The sequence below is a fragment of the Sinocyclocheilus anshuiensis genome, unplaced genomic scaffold (genome assembly GCF_001515605.1).
Source record: "Sinocyclocheilus anshuiensis isolate Anshui unplaced genomic scaffold, SAMN03320099.WGS_v1.1 scaffold267, whole genome shotgun sequence".
Classification (NCBI taxonomy): Eukaryota; Metazoa; Chordata; class Actinopteri; order Cypriniformes; family Cyprinidae; genus Sinocyclocheilus; species Sinocyclocheilus anshuiensis.
This window is the reverse complement of record NW_015552637.1, coordinates 837,006-855,797: the sequence shown is the minus strand read 5'-3', so window position 1 is coordinate 855,797 and position 18,792 is coordinate 837,006. Positions and strand designations below refer to the sequence as shown.

The following is an 18,792-nucleotide window of genomic DNA, read 5'->3' as shown; positions in this document are numbered from 1 at the left end:
GTCAATTTTGAGAGAGCGAGAGCCAGAAGACGCGGTACAGCTGAACCACACACGCTGTTTTCAAATGACTGACTTAATATGATATTCTGTGTGAATTTTTTTAACTCATCTAACCTACATTGTATATTAAATAAATGTTTGCGGGAATTTACTTATATAGAGATGTGTAAAATAAATTTCCACGACTTTTCCAAAGCTTTCTGGGTTTTTTATGACCGTACGAACCCTGTAAATGGCTATTTTAATTTTTTTTTATCGTTTTGATAACATTTCTGCTCCACTTCGTGTGGAGGAAGTGAGACGGGACAAAGTCCCTGTAAGATATTAGGGTAGGCTATTCTATACTCTTTGGACGGGAGAAAGTGCTCAAAACTCTTCAGATTAATTTAGTGGAACATTAATATAATATAGAATCATCCTCCGTAAAGAAGTGAGGCGTGAACGTGAGAATTTATCATTATCTTTGTAAATGTGCGCTCTTTTGGGCTAAAGGCTTAATGGAACCGTTTAAAGTAGCCATGTGATCACAAATTAATCGGCGATTCGATGCCGCGCAGACGTGATTTAATACGTGTGTCCTTTTTTTATGTGAAAAAAAAATCATAAATTCCAGTTTATGCTGTTTGATTATGGCTATGAATGTTGTAGCTGGAAGTTGTTAGCCCCGGCTGGCCCGTGTGCGCAGTTGAAATGCAGCTAATAATTTCTGACTGGCACAAATGTACAAATGTAAACAAATGTAAACGGGTTAAGGCGGGGCCCCCTACAAGGCGGGGCCCCTGGGCTGCAGCCCATTCAAGCCCAATGGTAAGTCCGGCCATGCAGACGCCCCTGTATGCAGGTACGACACTTGCCTTCCTGTTGGTGTCTTTACTTAGTATGTTACTTTTATTTCTCATCTGCCCACATAGGTCATTTTGAGCTCATCCTGTCTTGAGTCATTCACTTAAACTCACACTTTTTGTTGTTGTTGAGTCACTCTGCTGTCAAGTTTAAAAAGGGAAATTTTAAAGTGCAACTAATTGTGCTCAGATTGTCCAAAATTTTACATTTGCCTTTTGTACAGTTATTTTTGAAGTACCTTATCAGATGTATCATTAAAATTGAGTCCACTCTAGACACCCTTTTGGGGACTGCCTGAGCCCTTTCTGCTTATCTGGAGTGTGCAGTCTTTAAACGACGTTAGAAAAAGATCTGAAAACCATTTATGCACCAGACTTGTGTAAGTAATTTCCATTTGGCCCTCTGAAGAAGAATCACATATTTTAAGTTAAAGGGTTAGTTCAACCAAAAATGAAAATTCTGCCATTAATTACTCACCCTTATGTCGTTCCAAACCCGTAAGACCTTCGTTCATCTTCGGAACACAAATTAAGATATTTTTTATAAAATCTGAGAGTTCTCTGACCCTCCGTAGACAGCAATGCAACTGCAATGTTCCAAGGTCCAGAAACGTAGCAAGGACATCGGTAAAATAGTCCATGTGACATCAGTGATTCAACCGTAATTTTACGAACCTACGAGAATACTTTTTGTGTGCAAAGAAAACTATAATAACATAATTTATTCAGTAGTTCTTCTCCCCACATTACCGTCTTCTGCCATTTTGGAGAGTACCCCAGAACGTAATCAACGTAATTCAGTGTTGTTTACGTTCAGCATGCACTAATTTACGTTGATTACATTCTGGGGTACTCTCCAAAAGGGTGGTAGATGGTAACTTTAAAAAGAAAAACATCCTTCAGGTTCAAATGTAATAATTTTGTGAATACTGTCCAACCGAAATAGTGTGAGGTAATGGCTCTGCAGTATATAATGTTATCCAGTCAGGCCGGGCCGTAGATAAAAAGTCAGTGAGCAGTGCTTACGGAGTAAAAAAGCTCCTTTGTAGGCCCTTGAAGCCATGTGAGACCCAGGCTAGTGGATGAAGGTTGTGAATCTGAGCTTATGTTTACCGAAGCCTCTCTGGGCCTCTGCGCCAAGAACTCAAAAATAGCTATCTCGGGATGAGAAGAGGGGGCACATAACCTCAAAATGGCTGCATCTGATTTGACCGTATTTGTCTTCGTATCCTCGTGTCCGACACAATCCCCTCTTGGCTCACTCCAGTGAACCAGAGACTAAAAGGGCACATAGTCTTGCTTATCTGCTCAGCTCGAAAAACAGAGCTAAAGCAGCCAAAAAATGACAGTATATTGATCTTAAGACAAGATGGTATCGTGTTTGTGGGTTTTATTTGCAGTATGCAGTCAAAACAAACCTATTATGCTACAAAACTGTGATGACCTTTAACCAACGCTGAATATTTGCAGAGATGAGCTTTTGTAGTGATTGGTTGGTTGTTTCTTCAGTAGAAGTGTGTTGGTTGTTATTCTGTCTGTGGAAGGAAAGCCACACATCCGCACTATCTGTGCTTCCTTCATTGGTCGGGTCACCTGTTCCGTCCTTTGGGGGAAATGGTGGTCAGAGGTCTTGTGATTGTCTCTCTAGCATGTTATGGTACTGCCTATTCTGTATCAGAAGCGATTCTCATCATTGAGACATGAACATGTGGAATTAGTGCTGCTGGACTGAATTGCAAGTGACTCCGGTTTCAATCTTAAGAGGCGTTCACACTGACAGTGATTTGTAAGTGATATCATTAATTTTCAATGAAAGTTGGAAATTTGAGGCAACATTAATGACAACAGACCATTGAAGAGGAGTCAAACTTTAAATGTAAATATGGCAACAACCAATGGGAGAGCAGAGAGTGGAGTTCACATCTCAATTGGATGCTTTCCAGCAATTCAAACTAGGGATGCAATAATATTAAATTTAGCCTGATACAGATAAGCTGATCATTATTTTCATGGTATGTCTGATTTAAAAATCATATACTATTTAATTTGAAAATAAATGACAAAGAAAACTCTAAAAACTAAAATACATCATTTAAATGCTACAAGTGAATAGACATCACAACATTATAGTTTACAGTATGAAACATAGGCCTAGATGACCATTTTGTTAAAAATGAACTTTACAGTTAAATGACGTGTTTTTGTTGATTAAGTGAGTGTTAGGTGATGGAAAAGGTCATCTAAAGTTAAAAAAGGGTAATGCATGCAGAATTAAATATGCAATACTGACTTATATGATAAATAAAACTAGATATTCTACTGATATATAGTGTAATCGCTGTGTGAATAAGTTTTATTTTAGTATTATTTATTGTTATAGTATTTATTTATATTTTTAATTAGTTTTTATTTTCATATTTTCAGTTTCCAGTTTATTTTTAGTAATTTGATGGGCTTTTGTCAGTTTTATATTTTTAATGTTTCCGTTTAGCTTTATTTTTAAGTTTTAGTAATTCTGATACTTCAACTTTAACTTAACTTGAGCAATTTCTGTTTTTCATGTATTTTGCATATTTTATCTTCTTTTTTTTATTTCAGTTAACAAAAACTTTTTTTTTTAAGTTTTAGTTAACAATAACAACACTGTTGTGAATGCACTTTTTTCTCAATGAGCCCCCTTAAATCTTTCCATTAGAGCAGTAAAACAGTACTGTGCACTTTTAATTAGTTTGCAATGTGATTAATGTGTTTAAATATTATTTGAGCTTTGCTCTGGGTTTGACTTCTAAGTCTTTCAGAGTGTTTGAATGACCGGTGCCCCTTTCAGTCCCAGAGAGCCAAGGTGGCCTTTTATCACAGGAAAGTCTAGGAGGTGTGTGGTACTCCAAAGAGCAGCTAAACTAACAAATTACGTAATACAGTTTAACGACTTCTTATGGATTGGCCAAATACAGACTCGCTGAAATTGAAAAACCATACACGCGTAGAAATGACTCATGCAACACCAAACTAGTAACCCCTTGTGTGTTCTTAAACTCACATTTTGGGTGTCTAGATTTACAGACTAAACCAGTGGCAGTAGTATAGCTTTTCCACTGATCTGAGGTCCTGATGTCAGTCTGTACTATCAGAGACAGGAGTTTGACGCCGTTTGGTCTCTCTGTACTGGTGTTTGCTTGATCGCATCAGTGCATTTAGGTCAGAGTCTTAGGAACCTGACAAGGGAGCTGGAGACGAAGGCACGTTCAAACAGGGCATTGAAAAGCAGATAAAAGAGCGAGCAGAGTGTATATCTGATAACAGAAGCAGCCAGCATTTCATCTCGCACTCTTTTATGGTCCCTTAGGACACTACTCAAGGGCAGTAGATGCAACATTGGATCAGAAATGTTGAATAAAAGGGTAAATTGTTTTAATAGGTGACCTTGTTTCTGTTTTATCCTAGATGGAATGCATCCTTTATATAATCCAATTCGGCTTCCTCAACTGTGTAAGTTCTGTGACGTGGAGGCGTCCAACTGTAAAGGCACCGGCACCTGTGAAAGCAACTGCAGCATCACATCCATCTGCGCCGATGCTGATGAAATCTGTGTGGCTATCTGGTATGTCACTGTTCAAGTCATATTCTTCCACAACTTTTTATGAAGTGTAAAACATCTGTTGTATGCAAGTGTAAAACATCTGCTTTGCACAACAGTCAAAAATCACCAATGAATCTTGTTCGCAGCTTGCAGTATCATTATCATATTTTTAAAAAATGACACGAAATCAAAATGGGCCCTTAATAAATATGCTTTGTCTCAGTACATATTGTTCTAAAGAAAAAAGTGGTAGTTTTAATCAAAATGTGAGAACTTTCAGCACTTCTGAGAGAACTTTTCTTTTCTGCTTACATAAGCAAGGCCAAGTGGTGAGGAGAAGAAATAATATTATCCAAAGGTCTAACACTTCATAATCCAATTAAATACCAGTAAATACTATCAAGTTTTGCTCTGAAATGAAAATGATGTAATTTCATGTTGTCTTCAATTATGGAAAAAGCGCAGTTAAATTTAGCAACAAGTCATTGCTGTATCTTGTAAGTGCTTATTATGTTTACTGATATAGCAACAAAGGGACATGCCGTTTATTTTTTTATTGTCAAAGTCAACGGAGAATGTAAAATAACAATTGAATTGTTTTTTATATTGACAAAACAACTGTCATTTGATATCATAATCCCTGTAATCACAGTGTATGTGGTTATACTTGTGTCCTCTCGATGACATCAGGAGGAAGAGTGATAACAACAACACGATCGAGACGTTGTGCCACAAACCCTCCGAGCCCCTCTACGGCATCATGGTGGAGAACTACAACAACACCAAGTGCGAAATGAAAAAGAGGATGTCAAACAGAGGCCCATTCCACATCTGCTCCTGCAACGCCGAGGAGTGTAATGACATGCTGATGTTCACACTCCGTTAGTTTCCCTCTTCATTCCTTCTTCTTTCTAACTTTGTGTGTCCTCCCTATTTGGTAGTAATGCTTTAAGACAGTAACTGAAATTTGTAGATTCAAACCATTGTGTCCTTGAGCAAGGTTACTTCAGTTTGATCCAGCTGACAGGCCCAGATGGAATCTGCGGAATCATGTTTTCTCGGCTGATTTTTAAGGGAAAACTGCTGAATGGATTTAAACATGACAAAACATTAAAAGTGCTGATAACTATATATTTATTGGTAGATGACAGCATAATGAAATTATTTAAAGTCAGCATGACCCGATTTGCTTTTCTTTATGCATGTTTCTTGTCTTATTGTGCACAATTATTTGGCAGGTTTATTCCAACTAAAAATATTTCATGTTAGAATTTTTCATCAAAATAGCTGCTTTGATTCAAAAATGACTTTCCTTTATTGACTGACCTAAAAAAATTATTTGCAATTATTATTTTAAACCCTTTCTCTTCCAATCATTCTGGTAACACCCACTTTTCACAATCCAATCAATTCCAGATGGATAAAATCAAGCCCTGCCCTACAATTCTTTTTTTTATGTTTTTGAACATCACGTTTCATTCTGAAATACAGTCGATTATGAAAATGAAATGGGTGCAAACACCATTTATATGCCAAGCAGTGTTTTAATTGTTTACTAAAAAAAAAACTATTAAAAACAGTTTTTGTTAACTGAAATAAAATAGAATATAAGTTTAAAGGGGATAGTTCACCCAAAAATGAAAATTAGCCCATTATTTACTCACCCACAAGCCATCCTAGGCGTATATGACTTCCTTCTTTCAGATGAATCCAATCGGACTTGTATTAAAAATTTGATCTTCCAAGCTGTTTAATGGCAGTCAGCAGGTGTTGCAGTTCATCAGTCCAAAAGAAGTGAAATAAAGCGCATCCATCCATAATAAAAAGTGTCTCACACGGCTCCGGAAACGTAATAATCACTTTAATCTAGCTTGCGCCAACAGTTGTACACGGAAGCAGCTCCGGGAGGATGGTGTAAGATGTCGGCGTTGCGCATGCGCCGGTGAGTCTCGTGAAAACCAACGTTTGTTTACAGGAGCAAAGGAAGCAAAGTTTCCTTACTTTAACATAGGAAAACCAGTCTCCTCTTGGCTTATATCGAAATCCTCTGACATTCTTCTTTACAAATCCTCGGTTTGTACTTCTAATTCATAACCGTTGTTTTGTTTTGATTTCTCCCCTGCGCTTCCACTTTCGTAACTTCTGAGCGGCACATGCGCAACACCGACGTCCTACGTCATCCACCCGGAGCTGCTGGCAACGAATTGTACTAAAATTAGGCAACTAAAATAAAACTAGCTAAATGCTAAATGGAAATATGAAAAAAATGAATAAAAATGACAAAAGCACATAATAAAATGATTAAAAATATAAAAAATATTCTGAAAATATAAAAATTAAAGCTAATTCAAAATATTAATAAATGCTATAATAATATATAAATAAATTACTCTGATGAAAAGTTCAGGAGTTTTGTAGAATTTTATGAATGACACACGTTCCAAATCAGTGGAAATATGCAGCGTTCTGCAGTCATAGATTCCGTGTGGGCCTGCAAATTGGTAAGCGAAACCAGAGCATTGCAACCTCTGAAGCTTCTCATGTGATGTAGCCTACATCACATCTCTCTGAGGTTTTCCATAGACTATGGAAACGCTGCGTTAGTGTATAAATAATGAACTGTGTTTCAGCTAGTTTTGGTTTTGATAGTGCTACACTTCACCACACTAGATAAACAGCACTCAACTGAGCTGATAAATCAAACCTAAGCAGAACATGTTTATCTCCCACACACAAGCTGTACAATGCTAACTATTTAGCACTGGCTCGTAGCGTGTAACACGCTCTGGTATGTGAGCTCAGGTTGTCGTAACGTTCTAAAGCAGCTGCATTGTTGCTGACCGGGCTGTGCTGTCTCAGGCAGACTTTCTATTGGCTTTGGTTGTGTGGACGGCTGAGGATCTCAGACATGTGGTTTCCTGTCTGTGTAACTTGAAGCAGAGACATCACAACCACATGGCAAAACAGCTGTGTGCACTAGGCATTCACTAAAATAACCTTATTTACCACTATTTGGAAAGTTTATTGCATGTTTCGTATGCTTTAAAGAGCCACTTTCGTTTTTAAACAAGGAATATCCACATTGTATTATAAAACCTAAAACAGTACACGGGGATTTCTGAGGTGTGGGGTATCCTGAGGAGAGTGTGCTTCCTTCTTTCAGTACATAAACACGTTTATCGTAAGCTAATGAAGACCGATTCTACCATTGTTAAATTGCGGATTTATGTTGCGAAAGATGACGTTTGAGCAGGTGTTTAATGCCTGTAGTGTTTGCTATGTAGGAACAGTTGAGGGAGGCTGTAATTCCATCTGGTGAAGGAGGCCTCATTCCCTGCCAGATTGGGGAAGTATTGCAGGAAGTCCATGTTTACTTATTGGAACGGTTCCATGGCATATTTCTCCAGAAATGCCAGGCATTGTTTTCCCGGACCATAACATTTTTATGACATTAACTATAGCTGAGAGCCTGCCAGTTCCAGCGATAAGCTCCCTATTCTGTTTTCGACTGGAGACCCCGCCGTTTCTTTGGACTTCATTATGGCAGCTGCAGGGTGTACACACCAGGTCATAATTATGTACTGCGCAGCAGGGCTTTGTTGTATAGCAATTTCACACATATTTTTTGCTGAATCTAATAAACAGAAAGTCAAGCTTCTGCTACTTTTGGCCTAGGTGGACTTTTAGGTGGAAATACTCTGTGAAAACTAAAGGTGCCTTTGTGTACTGAAGGTACAATGGTATATTTTTCAAGATATTTAGAGAACTGCCCTTGAATGTACTTCATAAGGGTGTCTTATATGTTCTCCAGAGAGTGTCTTTTCATTGTCTTTTCATTTGTAGTGTAGTGACGTTTTTTTAAAGGCGGATATTTAATTATATTTTGATACTTAAACTTATTCAATTATTAATAATATATTTCAATATATTTTATATATTTATTTTATATAATTAAAGTAAAAAAATATAAATATTATCATATGATATATTCTTCCAGTTATATATATGTGTGTGTGTATATATATATATTATTATTATTATATGTATATATATTTTTTTTATTATTTTTATTTTTTTATATTATAACAGAATAAACCCCGACAGGATGACCAGATCTGTATCGTCCTAAAGTTTTTTTTTTGTTTTTTTTTTGCTATAGCAACCGATTGGATGTACTTTCTCACTTATTACACAGCTACTTCTCTCAAAACATTGATTTGAGTTATTATGCATACACACACACCGATAACTATAACATATAGTTATTGGTCGTCATTGATGAACAAATTATTAAAATGAATAGTGACTGATGTATTGGTCAATCCACAGTCTTCATCCAGTAGGTTATTCCTGCAAGATTTCAGTTCCACATTTAGAGGCATTATGGTGTTTGCATATGTGAATGCTGCATCAGAAACAGTCTGTCTGCATAAAAACGTCATTATGCCTTTTAAACGAAGCTTCAGACAAATGAATGGAGTTTCATCTAGAAAAAGGAAATGGAGAAGCTGTGGTTAACCGCGGATTACTGTCATTAGTATATAGTACCAGAAAAAAAATGCAGTTTCTGCTGAAATATGTGACCCTGGACCATAAAACCAGTCTTAAGTGTCAATTTTTCACAATTGAGATTTATACATCATCTGAATAAATAAGCTTTCCATTGATGTATGGTTTGTTAGGATAGGACAATATTTGGTCGAGATACAACTATTTGAATATCTGTAATCTGAGGGTGCAAAAAAATCTAAATATTGAGAAAATAGCCTTTAAAGTTGTCCAAATGAAGTCCTTAGCAATGCATATTACTAATCAACAATTAAATTTTGATATATTTACGGTAGGAAATTTACAAAATATCTTCATGGAACATGGTCTTTACTTAATATCCTAATGATTTTTGGCATAAAAGAAAAATCTATAATTTTGACCCATACAATGTATTTTTGGCTTTTGCTACAAATATACCCCAGCAACTTAAGACTGGTTTTGTGGTCCAGGGTCACATATATGTAATTCGCCTGCAGACTATTAGTGCTGTTCTTCAAAATGGAGTTTGTGCAAACATTTCAGTAAGCAGCCACCGAGTGAAAACACAAACCAAGGAAATGGTTAACGCTTTAATGAAATTGATTTTGTAACATGATGTTCTACAGTTTGTTTAAATTTGGCTCTGAAATGGGATGATGATGAGATATGAAGACAGATTGATGTCACTGATTGAAGCAGACACATTTGCTGCTACTCTCTTCACAGTGATGGCCGTTATTGCCTGAGCGCTCCAGCAAAAGTACATTTGTTTCTAATAAGCAACTCATAAAGCTTGTCAGAAAGAGCATGTTGCACTTTTCATTGTGGTTTGCACACATGCTTTTCTGTTTTTCTACTTGTAAACGTGATTGGCTCAATCGGAAGGAACATGAAGTGAATATGGAACCTTGGAGGCGTCTTGTTTTAGAGGTCCTGGAAGCATGTTGTGGTTTTATCACAACATGAAACCATTTATATACAGTACCAGCACAGTAGTAAAATGAACAAACTTCACACTCAGCTAGGTTATTGCTGTAGCTTCGTTTTATCAGATTTCCTGTTTGCATGCACTGTATTATTTCTGCAACTGTGGTTGGCAGTGTTAGTGAATGTTTCTATTAGGGGGGTGGGGAATCTTTAGTCACCTCACAATCCGATCAGATTCCAATTCTGGGAGTCACGATCCGATTCCAGAACGATTCTTGATTCTATTAATTAATTAGTTTACCAACTTGAGAATCTTAAAATCCTTACATTTGTAATTAAGTACTTTTTAAAATAATCACAAATTTAAAAAAATAATTAAAACTGTTGTATGTTAAGAATTTAGAATTTATTTGCAAGTAGCAAATAATAACGAGGAGCATAGAAACATATTACAAACAACAAACAAAGAGGACTTTCAGTATTTAAGATTATCTGAACGTTTTCCATTCAAGAACTGTGAGTGATGTTTCTTCATCTTTACTGTTGCTTTTTACTATGACATAGACAGCATAGACATCTATTAAGCTGCATTCATGCACGGAATCTCTTTTGAAATATAAGAAGTAATGTGGTTTGTCCTGTCCGTTTAATCCCTTAAAGGAACACTCCACTATTTTTGAAAATAGGCTCATTTTCCAACTCCCCTAGAGTTAAACAGTTGAGTTTTACCGTTTTTGAATCCATTCAGCCGATCTCCGGGTCTGGCGGTAGCACTTTTAGCTGTAGCTTAGCATAGATTATTGAATCTGATTAGACCGTTAGCATCTCGCTCAAAAATCAACAAAGAATTTCTATATTTTTCCTATTTAAAACTTGTCTCTTCTGTAGTTACATCGTGTACTATCATTGCAGCAAGCGCAATGATATTACGCAGCGCCTGAAAATAGTCCCCAGCTAGGTAACTTCCAATAAGCCTATTTTCAGGCGCTGCGTAATGTCATTGCGCCTGCTGCACTCATGGTATGGCAGCAAAGTTCCTTGATTATTACGCTGGAATGAGAGTATAGTTCCTAGCCATATCGACCTAGAAAATCGCAACTTTTCATTTTCCATCGGTCTTAGTACACGATGTAACTACAGAAGAGTCAAGTTTTAAATAGGAAAAATATAGAAACTCTTTGGTCATTTTTGAGCGAGATGCTACCGGTCTAATCAGATTCAATGATCTATGCTAAGCTACAGCTAAAAGTGCTACCGCCAAACCCGTAGATAGGCTGAATGGATTCGAAAACTCAACTGTTTAGCTCTAGGGGAATTGGAAAATAAGCCTATTTTCAAAAATAGTGGAGTGTTCCTTTAAGACATAACTGGCTGTGTTTACATTCATTTTGCATCATAAAACCATTTTGAGATGCAAGTGCATTAAACCACGCATGCGCGAGCAGTCTTCACAAACAAAGTGCGCATCAGCATTTGAAATTAAAAGCAGCCTTCTGTTAGTGAGGTTCATATTTTAAATATATAAGTTCACTGCATTCCAAACCACATAAATGATGACTTCGTAGAGCATTTGTAAGGAAAATACCAACGGCCAAGACCGCACACTTCCAAGTGTAACATTAAACAAAGCGCACGCGTCTCTCACAGCGCATCCGGTGCAATGAAGCCCACGAATGTCCTTGTAATTAGCTTCAACCTTTCCGAACTTTATGAAAGATTATTTTACGGAAGGTTCGAGTGGTGTGTGTGTGTGAGGAATTGGAAGCAAGCAGAATACGGGTGTTTCTAAAGCAAACTCAGCGTCATCGCGCATCTGGTTAAAAACTAAGCTCAGAATCGATCCAGAATCGTTGGAGAGAGAATCACGATGCATCGATGGATCGATTTTTTTTCTCCCACCCCTAGTTTCTATAACGTGTAATTGCATTACTCATTATAAAAAAGTAACTAACCATTTTAAACGTACTGTACTTTTTTTTTTTGGAACGCAGTGATGTATAGACTACACCGTGTTTTAATATGACATAAGTGTATTTATACAGGACTCACAAACTGATATATAACAGTATATCGTACAATGGAATATTACGTTTTTGAAGCTAAGCTTACCCACTGAAGCTAAGCAGGGCTGAGCCTGGTCAGTACCTGGATGGGAGACCTCCTGGGAAAACTAGGTTGCTGCTGGAAGAGGTGTTAGTGAGGCCAGCAGGGGGTGCTCACCCTGTGGTCTGTGTGGGTCCTAACGCCCCAGTATAGTGATGGGAACACTATACTGTCAACAAGCACCATCCTTCGGATGAGACGTTAAACCGAGGTCCTGACTCTCTGTGGTCATTAAAAATCCCAGGATGTCTTTCGAAAAGAGTAGAGGTGTGACCTCGGCATCCTGGCCAAATTTGCCCATTGGCCTCTGATCATCATGGCCTCCACACAATCCCCATATCTACTGATTGGCTTCATCACTCTGTCTCCTCTCCACCAATAAGCTGGTGTGTGGTGGGCGTTCTGGCGCACTATGGCTGCCGTCGCATCATCCAGGTGGATGCTGCACACTGGTGGTGGATGAGGAGATACCCCCTGACAATGTAAAGCGCTTTGAGTGCTTAGAAAAGCGCTATATAAATGTAATGAATTATTATTATATTATTTTTGAAAAATTGTCTCAATTTTTAAACTTATTATTTATAATAATTTAAACTGTTATAGAAAATCAGCTATTTTATTTTAACAATACAAATATTGTTTTATTTACCTTTTTAGTTTTTTTGTAATATTACTTTTCTCTCAGCACCTACACATTAGAAATGTACAAAATTCTATACAAAAATTAAATAGTACATATTTTGTGGTAGATAAAAACATACTTGCGTTCTTTATACATTTATTTTCTTATTGTGCATGATTATTCACAAGTTTTATTTCAACAGAATTTTCCTTAAAGGGGTTTTTGGAAGGCCAAGCAAAGTAGTTTCGCTTTCACAACGAAACACGGTGCCTTCACGACATGGTGGCGGCAAAAACAATACTACAGTGAGAATAAAAGTTACGCCTTCTTTCTTTGCGTGAACATTTGGGCGGTGTTATGCAAATCTTCCCAGATAGTGATGTAGATATGTGGGGGTGTGTTAGAACGAGCCGTTTTAGGTAGGTGTGGCTGACTCTTAACTTTTATAAAGAATATCTCTTTGGATTTGAGACTTTAGTCTTTGCAACTTTACAGATCTTCTTTATGCACCAAGAGCTTGTAACACTCCAAAGAGAAAGGAAAAATTGAAATCGCATCATATGACCCCTTTAAAAATGTAGCTGCTTTGCCCCTGAAATTTTTTTTTACGTGTTTAACCCCAACATTGGTGGTTACCCATACGCCGTGCTTATTTTGACATATAAGTGTCATCATCTTATTGTCACACAAAAATGATAGATGCCAAAATATTCTTTCTCAGATCTTGTGGAAAGTACTCATTATTCTTTCCCAGGATGACAATCCAGGCCATTTGCCTGACAGGACAAATAAGCAGCAGCATGTGTCTGTGTCTCACTGGAATATTTCCAACCTGGCAATATGTTTCTACTCAGTTGATCTTTTATCTTAGGTAATTTTGATGGAAAGAAGAACATAAAGGAAAGGAGGAAGAGAGCAGACTGAGGATCTGTGCAGACTTTTCTTTCAACCCAACCCTAACCTGCATGTATATATGCTGGCTCGCACACACTTCCACACTCACATGCTAAGGAATCTTGGCCCCCGGTTATAGAGCAGATAGTTAAAAGGTCTGTCACACCGAGAAAGCCAACAACAGACCAAAACGGTGTTAGTGAGAGAAAAAAAAGAAAAGTCAGACTTGTTTGTGGTATGAGCCATGCTATAAAACAAAGTCGTAGCCATAACAAACAAACAGTAATAGGTCTGTGTTTCTCATGTAGAGCATGTTACCAATCTGAGTCTGGCAGTACTCCTGCGTACTCTAAACTTGCATCAAGACAGGGATACAAAAGGCAGTAACGTACATATGGGAATCCTCACTTTGAATTCTGACATTTTCAAAAGTAAAGCAAGTACACAATGTGCCCAGGCAGCAAATGAAAGCAGGTCTTAGCTTGTTTGCCATTGATCATTAGTACGCAAGAGGGTGGAGAGAATTGGCCTGTCTACATTGGTAAACTTGAAGAATATGTGAAACGTCATGTTCTGAGAACTGGAAAAGTCATGGAAAGCTTTTGAAGTTTTTGGTGAGAAATTGCTTTTTATTGAGTGCCATGATTAAAAATGTAAAAAAAAAAAAAACCGAAAAGAAATATCTTAAAAAACGTAAATAGTTGAAAGCAAAAATTAAGTAAAATTGAGTAAAAAACAAACACTACAAACTAAATATCATTTATATGACACAAGGGAATTTAGTCATTCAAACATTTTAAAGTACAACATGAAGAGCAGATTTGTTTGTAAAAAATTAGACAAAAAGTGCACACATCCAACAGGCAAAAAAATAAATAAATAAAAAGGAAAACGCTGACACACCAATATGGAAGCCCGTTTCTGCCACTGAATAAAGTTTTTATTTCACAATTCTGACTTTTTTCTCGCAATTCTGCGATTGTGTGATATAAACTAAAAGTTGCTAGTTATAAAGTCAGAATAGCAGTATATAAACTCGCAATTGCAAGAAATAAAGTCAGAATAATAGTTAGATAAAATAGATAAAAACTCGCAAAAAATGCAAGTTTGTATCTCACAATTCTGCCTTTTTTCTCGCAATTCCGAGTTTATATCTTGCAAATCTGACTTTTTCTCAGAATTGTCAGATATAAACTCTCAATTGCGAGTTATAAAGTCCAATTCTGAGGGGGGGAAAAGACTCAGAATTACAAGTTTATATCTCACAGTTCTTACTTAATAACATCGGAATTGTGTGTTATAAAGTCAGAATTGCTAGACATAAACGCGCAATTCCGTGAAAAGATGTCACAATTGTGAGTTTTTATTTTGCAATTCTGACTTAATTTCTCTGAATTGCGAGTTTGTATCACGTGGCGCAAACGGGCTTCCACACAAAAACTCATAAATAGACTATTTTTTTATTGCAATTTCTCAACAACAGTGATGATTCAAGCTATATGGCTCTTCATCAGACCACTCAATACTTTTTTTATGCATTTGGCAGATGCACAGTGACTTGCACTGCATTCAAACTACACATATTTTAAATTCACACATTGCCGTTGCTAGCACCATACTTTACTGTTTGAGCTACAGGAAGGCAAAGGTCATGTACACATAGGCAGAAATTAATTAAATATCCAATATCGACCAACACTCTAAAATTAAAAACCCAATATGGTACAGATAAATTCTGCATTCTTAATGAATCCTTTTCCAGTATGTGTGAGCAATGGTAGTAGTAATAGCGATGTTCGCTAATGCACTAATGAGAAACATGTCTATTGGTCGTGAGAAGCAATTACATTTTAATAGATTAACTTGTGAGTCAGAGGCTTTGGAACGCGAAATCCACTTGATTCTTGTTAAGACCCTGGCACAGATGTACAGTGATGCGTTTAACAGTAGAGCCTGCAGAAAAGTGCCTCTTATTAGCTGATAATGTCATGGACCGCAGCAGTGTGGCTGGCATCCTGTTTTATGTGGCTGGAAAAGGCGCTGTGATTTCATGCGTGTTTATATTGGTTGTTTGGCTCGAGAAGAGGTTTCTGCCGCTGTATGTGAAGGGTTGAGTGTTCCCTCTGCACCACACGTCTATGCTTTTTGCATGTGTTTGCTGACTGTTCTGTCTGCCAAACGCATTGGCATTTATTGACGGTTTTCCTCTCCCAGTGTCGTGTATCCATTTCTGTTCTTTTTATGTCTGTGTCTCAATGATAAGGCGTGTCTGTGTGTTTGATGGAAGAATGCAGACAGACGAAACACTGACTCCACTCTCTGCCCACGTAGTTGGCAGCTGTCACTTTGTCTCTGGATTGAACCTGCAGTGTTGTTAGGGCTTCCAAGCCAGTCCTCAGGTTGGCAGGCGCACATCGTAGCAGTGTAAACTTTGCCTTGAAAGATGAAGTCACAGAACAGACTCTAACTGTGCGAGATTTGCTCAAGCTCCCTGGTGTGGCAGGAAAAACTGTCTGCTCACAAACTGGGTTAATGATTAGAGTTCAGTCAACCTGGGTAATAGGTAACTAGATGGCTCCTATTTCAAATGGCTCTCAATTCTGGACTTCTCTGCTAAGTAGTCAATTAATAGATCCTTCCACCCAAAGTGACTTACAGTATACTTTGCTCGAGGACACAAAGCATCACTACCTTTGACTAGATTGCATAACATCACATTTCATTAAAAAAATATATATACATGGCATAATGCAGAGAGATCTTTTAAATTTTATCAAATGCAAAGTTTTAATACTTTTTTATGGGGTGTAGATATTGCAATAAGTTAATTAATCTTATAATTTGTCTAAAATTATTTTTTTTTGTTATTTTAAATCTTTTTTTATTAATTATGTTTCTAAGTTAAATAAAATGTTATGACTTTATTTACATGTTTTTTTATAAATGTTCCCTGTAGTACTATATCGTTTAGCTAATTGAATTTGATCAACATGATGATAATAATAATAATATATTGTAATTATTTTTATAAATTGTTAATTAGTCTTATAATAATTTTTTAATAAAAAAAGACTATTATTTTAATAAATTATTTTTAAATTAATTTAAAAATTTGTAAATCAAATAAATAAAATGTTATGAATTTATTTACTTACATTTTCAAATGTTCCCAGTGATCACATTTAGTCAAATTAGATTTAGTTTAGAATTAGTTGTTTATTATTTTAATACATTTATTGTAATTTCATAACATTTAGTTTATTTTATTTATTTACTTTTTTATTAATTTACCTACGTTTATAAATGTTCCCAGTAATACTACATTGTTTAGCTAATTTGAATTTGATCATTCATTAAATACAAAATATCAGCAAAATGCCCTCAGCCAATAAATTGCTGTCAGGTCAACTAAAGATTTCTTGTTTAACAAATGATCAATTAGCAACACAACAAATATTGATTTCTCATCATTTCTGTCTTACACAGTTAGTATGAGGTCAACTCTGAAGTGTTTGCCTCTGAAGAAAACCAACTTGTAAAGCCAAATATGGCATTGTTTGTTCAGACAACTCTTTTAGGATAATTGAGACAACATTTGGGGGAATGTTGTTTGTCTAAACATGAGCTTTTATATAGATTTATAGTCAATTCAAATTTCTTGGCATCTGAATTTCCTGTATGCAGAATGATCTATTACTTGAGTTGTACGGTGCATTGGGTCATAAGTATGTAAATAAGTTGTTTTGATATGCATTTGCCCTGTGCTGTGCAGAGGTAAATGTTGACATCCTTCTGCTTTCTCTCCAGCTTTTGGCCCAGACCCCACAAATAACCAGGTGGTGTTGGTGATCCTGGTCAGTTTGTTGCCCCTCCTGGTTCTGACTGTGCTGGTCATCGCCTCCTTCTACTGGTACCGCATGTACCGTCGCCGCAAACTCAATGAGTGGGAGACCAAGAAGCCATCCAAACGCAAGGGCCCCAAAGGCCCGCTGGACTGTAGCGACGCCTGTGCCATCATGATGGACGACGACCGCTCCGACAGCAGCTCCACGCACGCCAACAACCTCAACCACAACACAGAACCTCTGCCTATCGAGCTGGACCTTCAGGTGGGCAAGGGCCGCTTCGCCGAGGTGTTCAAAGCCAAGCTGAGACAAAGCCCCTCGGAACAGTTCGAGACGGTGGCGGTGAAGATCTTCCCCTACGAAGAGTACGCTTCCTGGAAGAACGAAAAGGACATTTTCTCGGACATCGATCTGAAGCACGAGAACATCCTACACTTCCTGACGGCTGAGGAGAGGAAGGTGGAGAAACAGTACTGGCTGATCACCGCCTATCATCCACGCGGGAACCTGCAGGAGTACCTCACTCGACACCTCATCAGCTGGGAGGACCTGCGGCTGCTCGGGGGCTCGCTGGCCCAGGGTGTGGCTCATTTGCATAGTGACCACACCCCTTGCGGGCGGCCCAAAGTGCCCATCGTCCACCGAGATCTGAAGAGCTCGAACATCCTGGTGAAAAATGACCTCACTTGTTGCCTCTGTGACTTTGGACTTGGCCTCCGCCTTGACAACTCTCTGTCAGTGGATGACTTGGCCAACAGTGGACAGGTGGGTCATGCAACAATATTTCATCTTCATAGGTGCATTTAGACTGTCTGTCTTTATACAGCTAACAGACAGCTCATACATTATCGATCAAACACCCTTTTTTATGTTTCTGAAAGAATTCCCTCACTAAGGCTGCATTTATTTGATGATAAATACAGTAAAAATAGCAATATTGTGAAATATTATTACAAATTCAAAATAACTGTTTTCTGTTTGAATATATTTTAAAATGTAATTTATTCCTGTTGAATTTTCAGTAGCCATTACTCAAAAACATTAAAAAATTAAATTATTCCAAAAATTATTTTGACCAGAAGTGTAAATGCATGTATAGAATACAAATTAATTTTCTTCAGATTTAATGTAAATGCGCTAGCATGCAATAGAGTGCATCACTCAGATTTCTTAAAGTCAGATATTTTCTCTCTACTGAGAAATCAATTGATTTGTATAATTTATTTCAAGACTTTTCTACCCTGAAGTTCATTTTAACTTAAGATCCACCAATCAGCAAACACATCAGAATGAAAGAGATCAGCATGAAACATTGTGAATGATTTAATTAATATTAAATCTCTTCTTATATATATATATACTACCGTTCAAAAGTTTGGGATCAGTACGATTTTTAATATTTTTTTATCGAAGTTTCTTGTGCTCATGAAGGCTGTATTTATTTGATCA

General features: G+C 37.1%; 1 protein-coding gene across 3 annotated transcripts in view; it reads left to right on the top strand.

Annotated features, from left to right (window-relative positions):
- tgfbr2b (transforming growth factor beta receptor 2b) overlaps positions 1-18,792 on the top strand; it is a 33,883-nt gene that overhangs the window by 3,178 nt on the left and 11,913 nt on the right. For 2 of the 3 annotated variants that reach the window (XM_016458317.1, XM_016458320.1), the window contains exons 2-4: positions 4,287-4,443; positions 5,113-5,303; positions 17,306-18,108. In XM_016458317.1, the coding sequence (XP_016313803.1) occupies positions 4,287-4,443; positions 5,113-5,303; positions 17,306-18,108 (1,151 nt within the window). The remainder of the gene's footprint in view (positions 1-4,286; positions 4,444-5,112; positions 5,304-17,305; positions 18,109-18,792) is intronic. The other variant, XM_016458318.1, reaches the window with a different exon arrangement.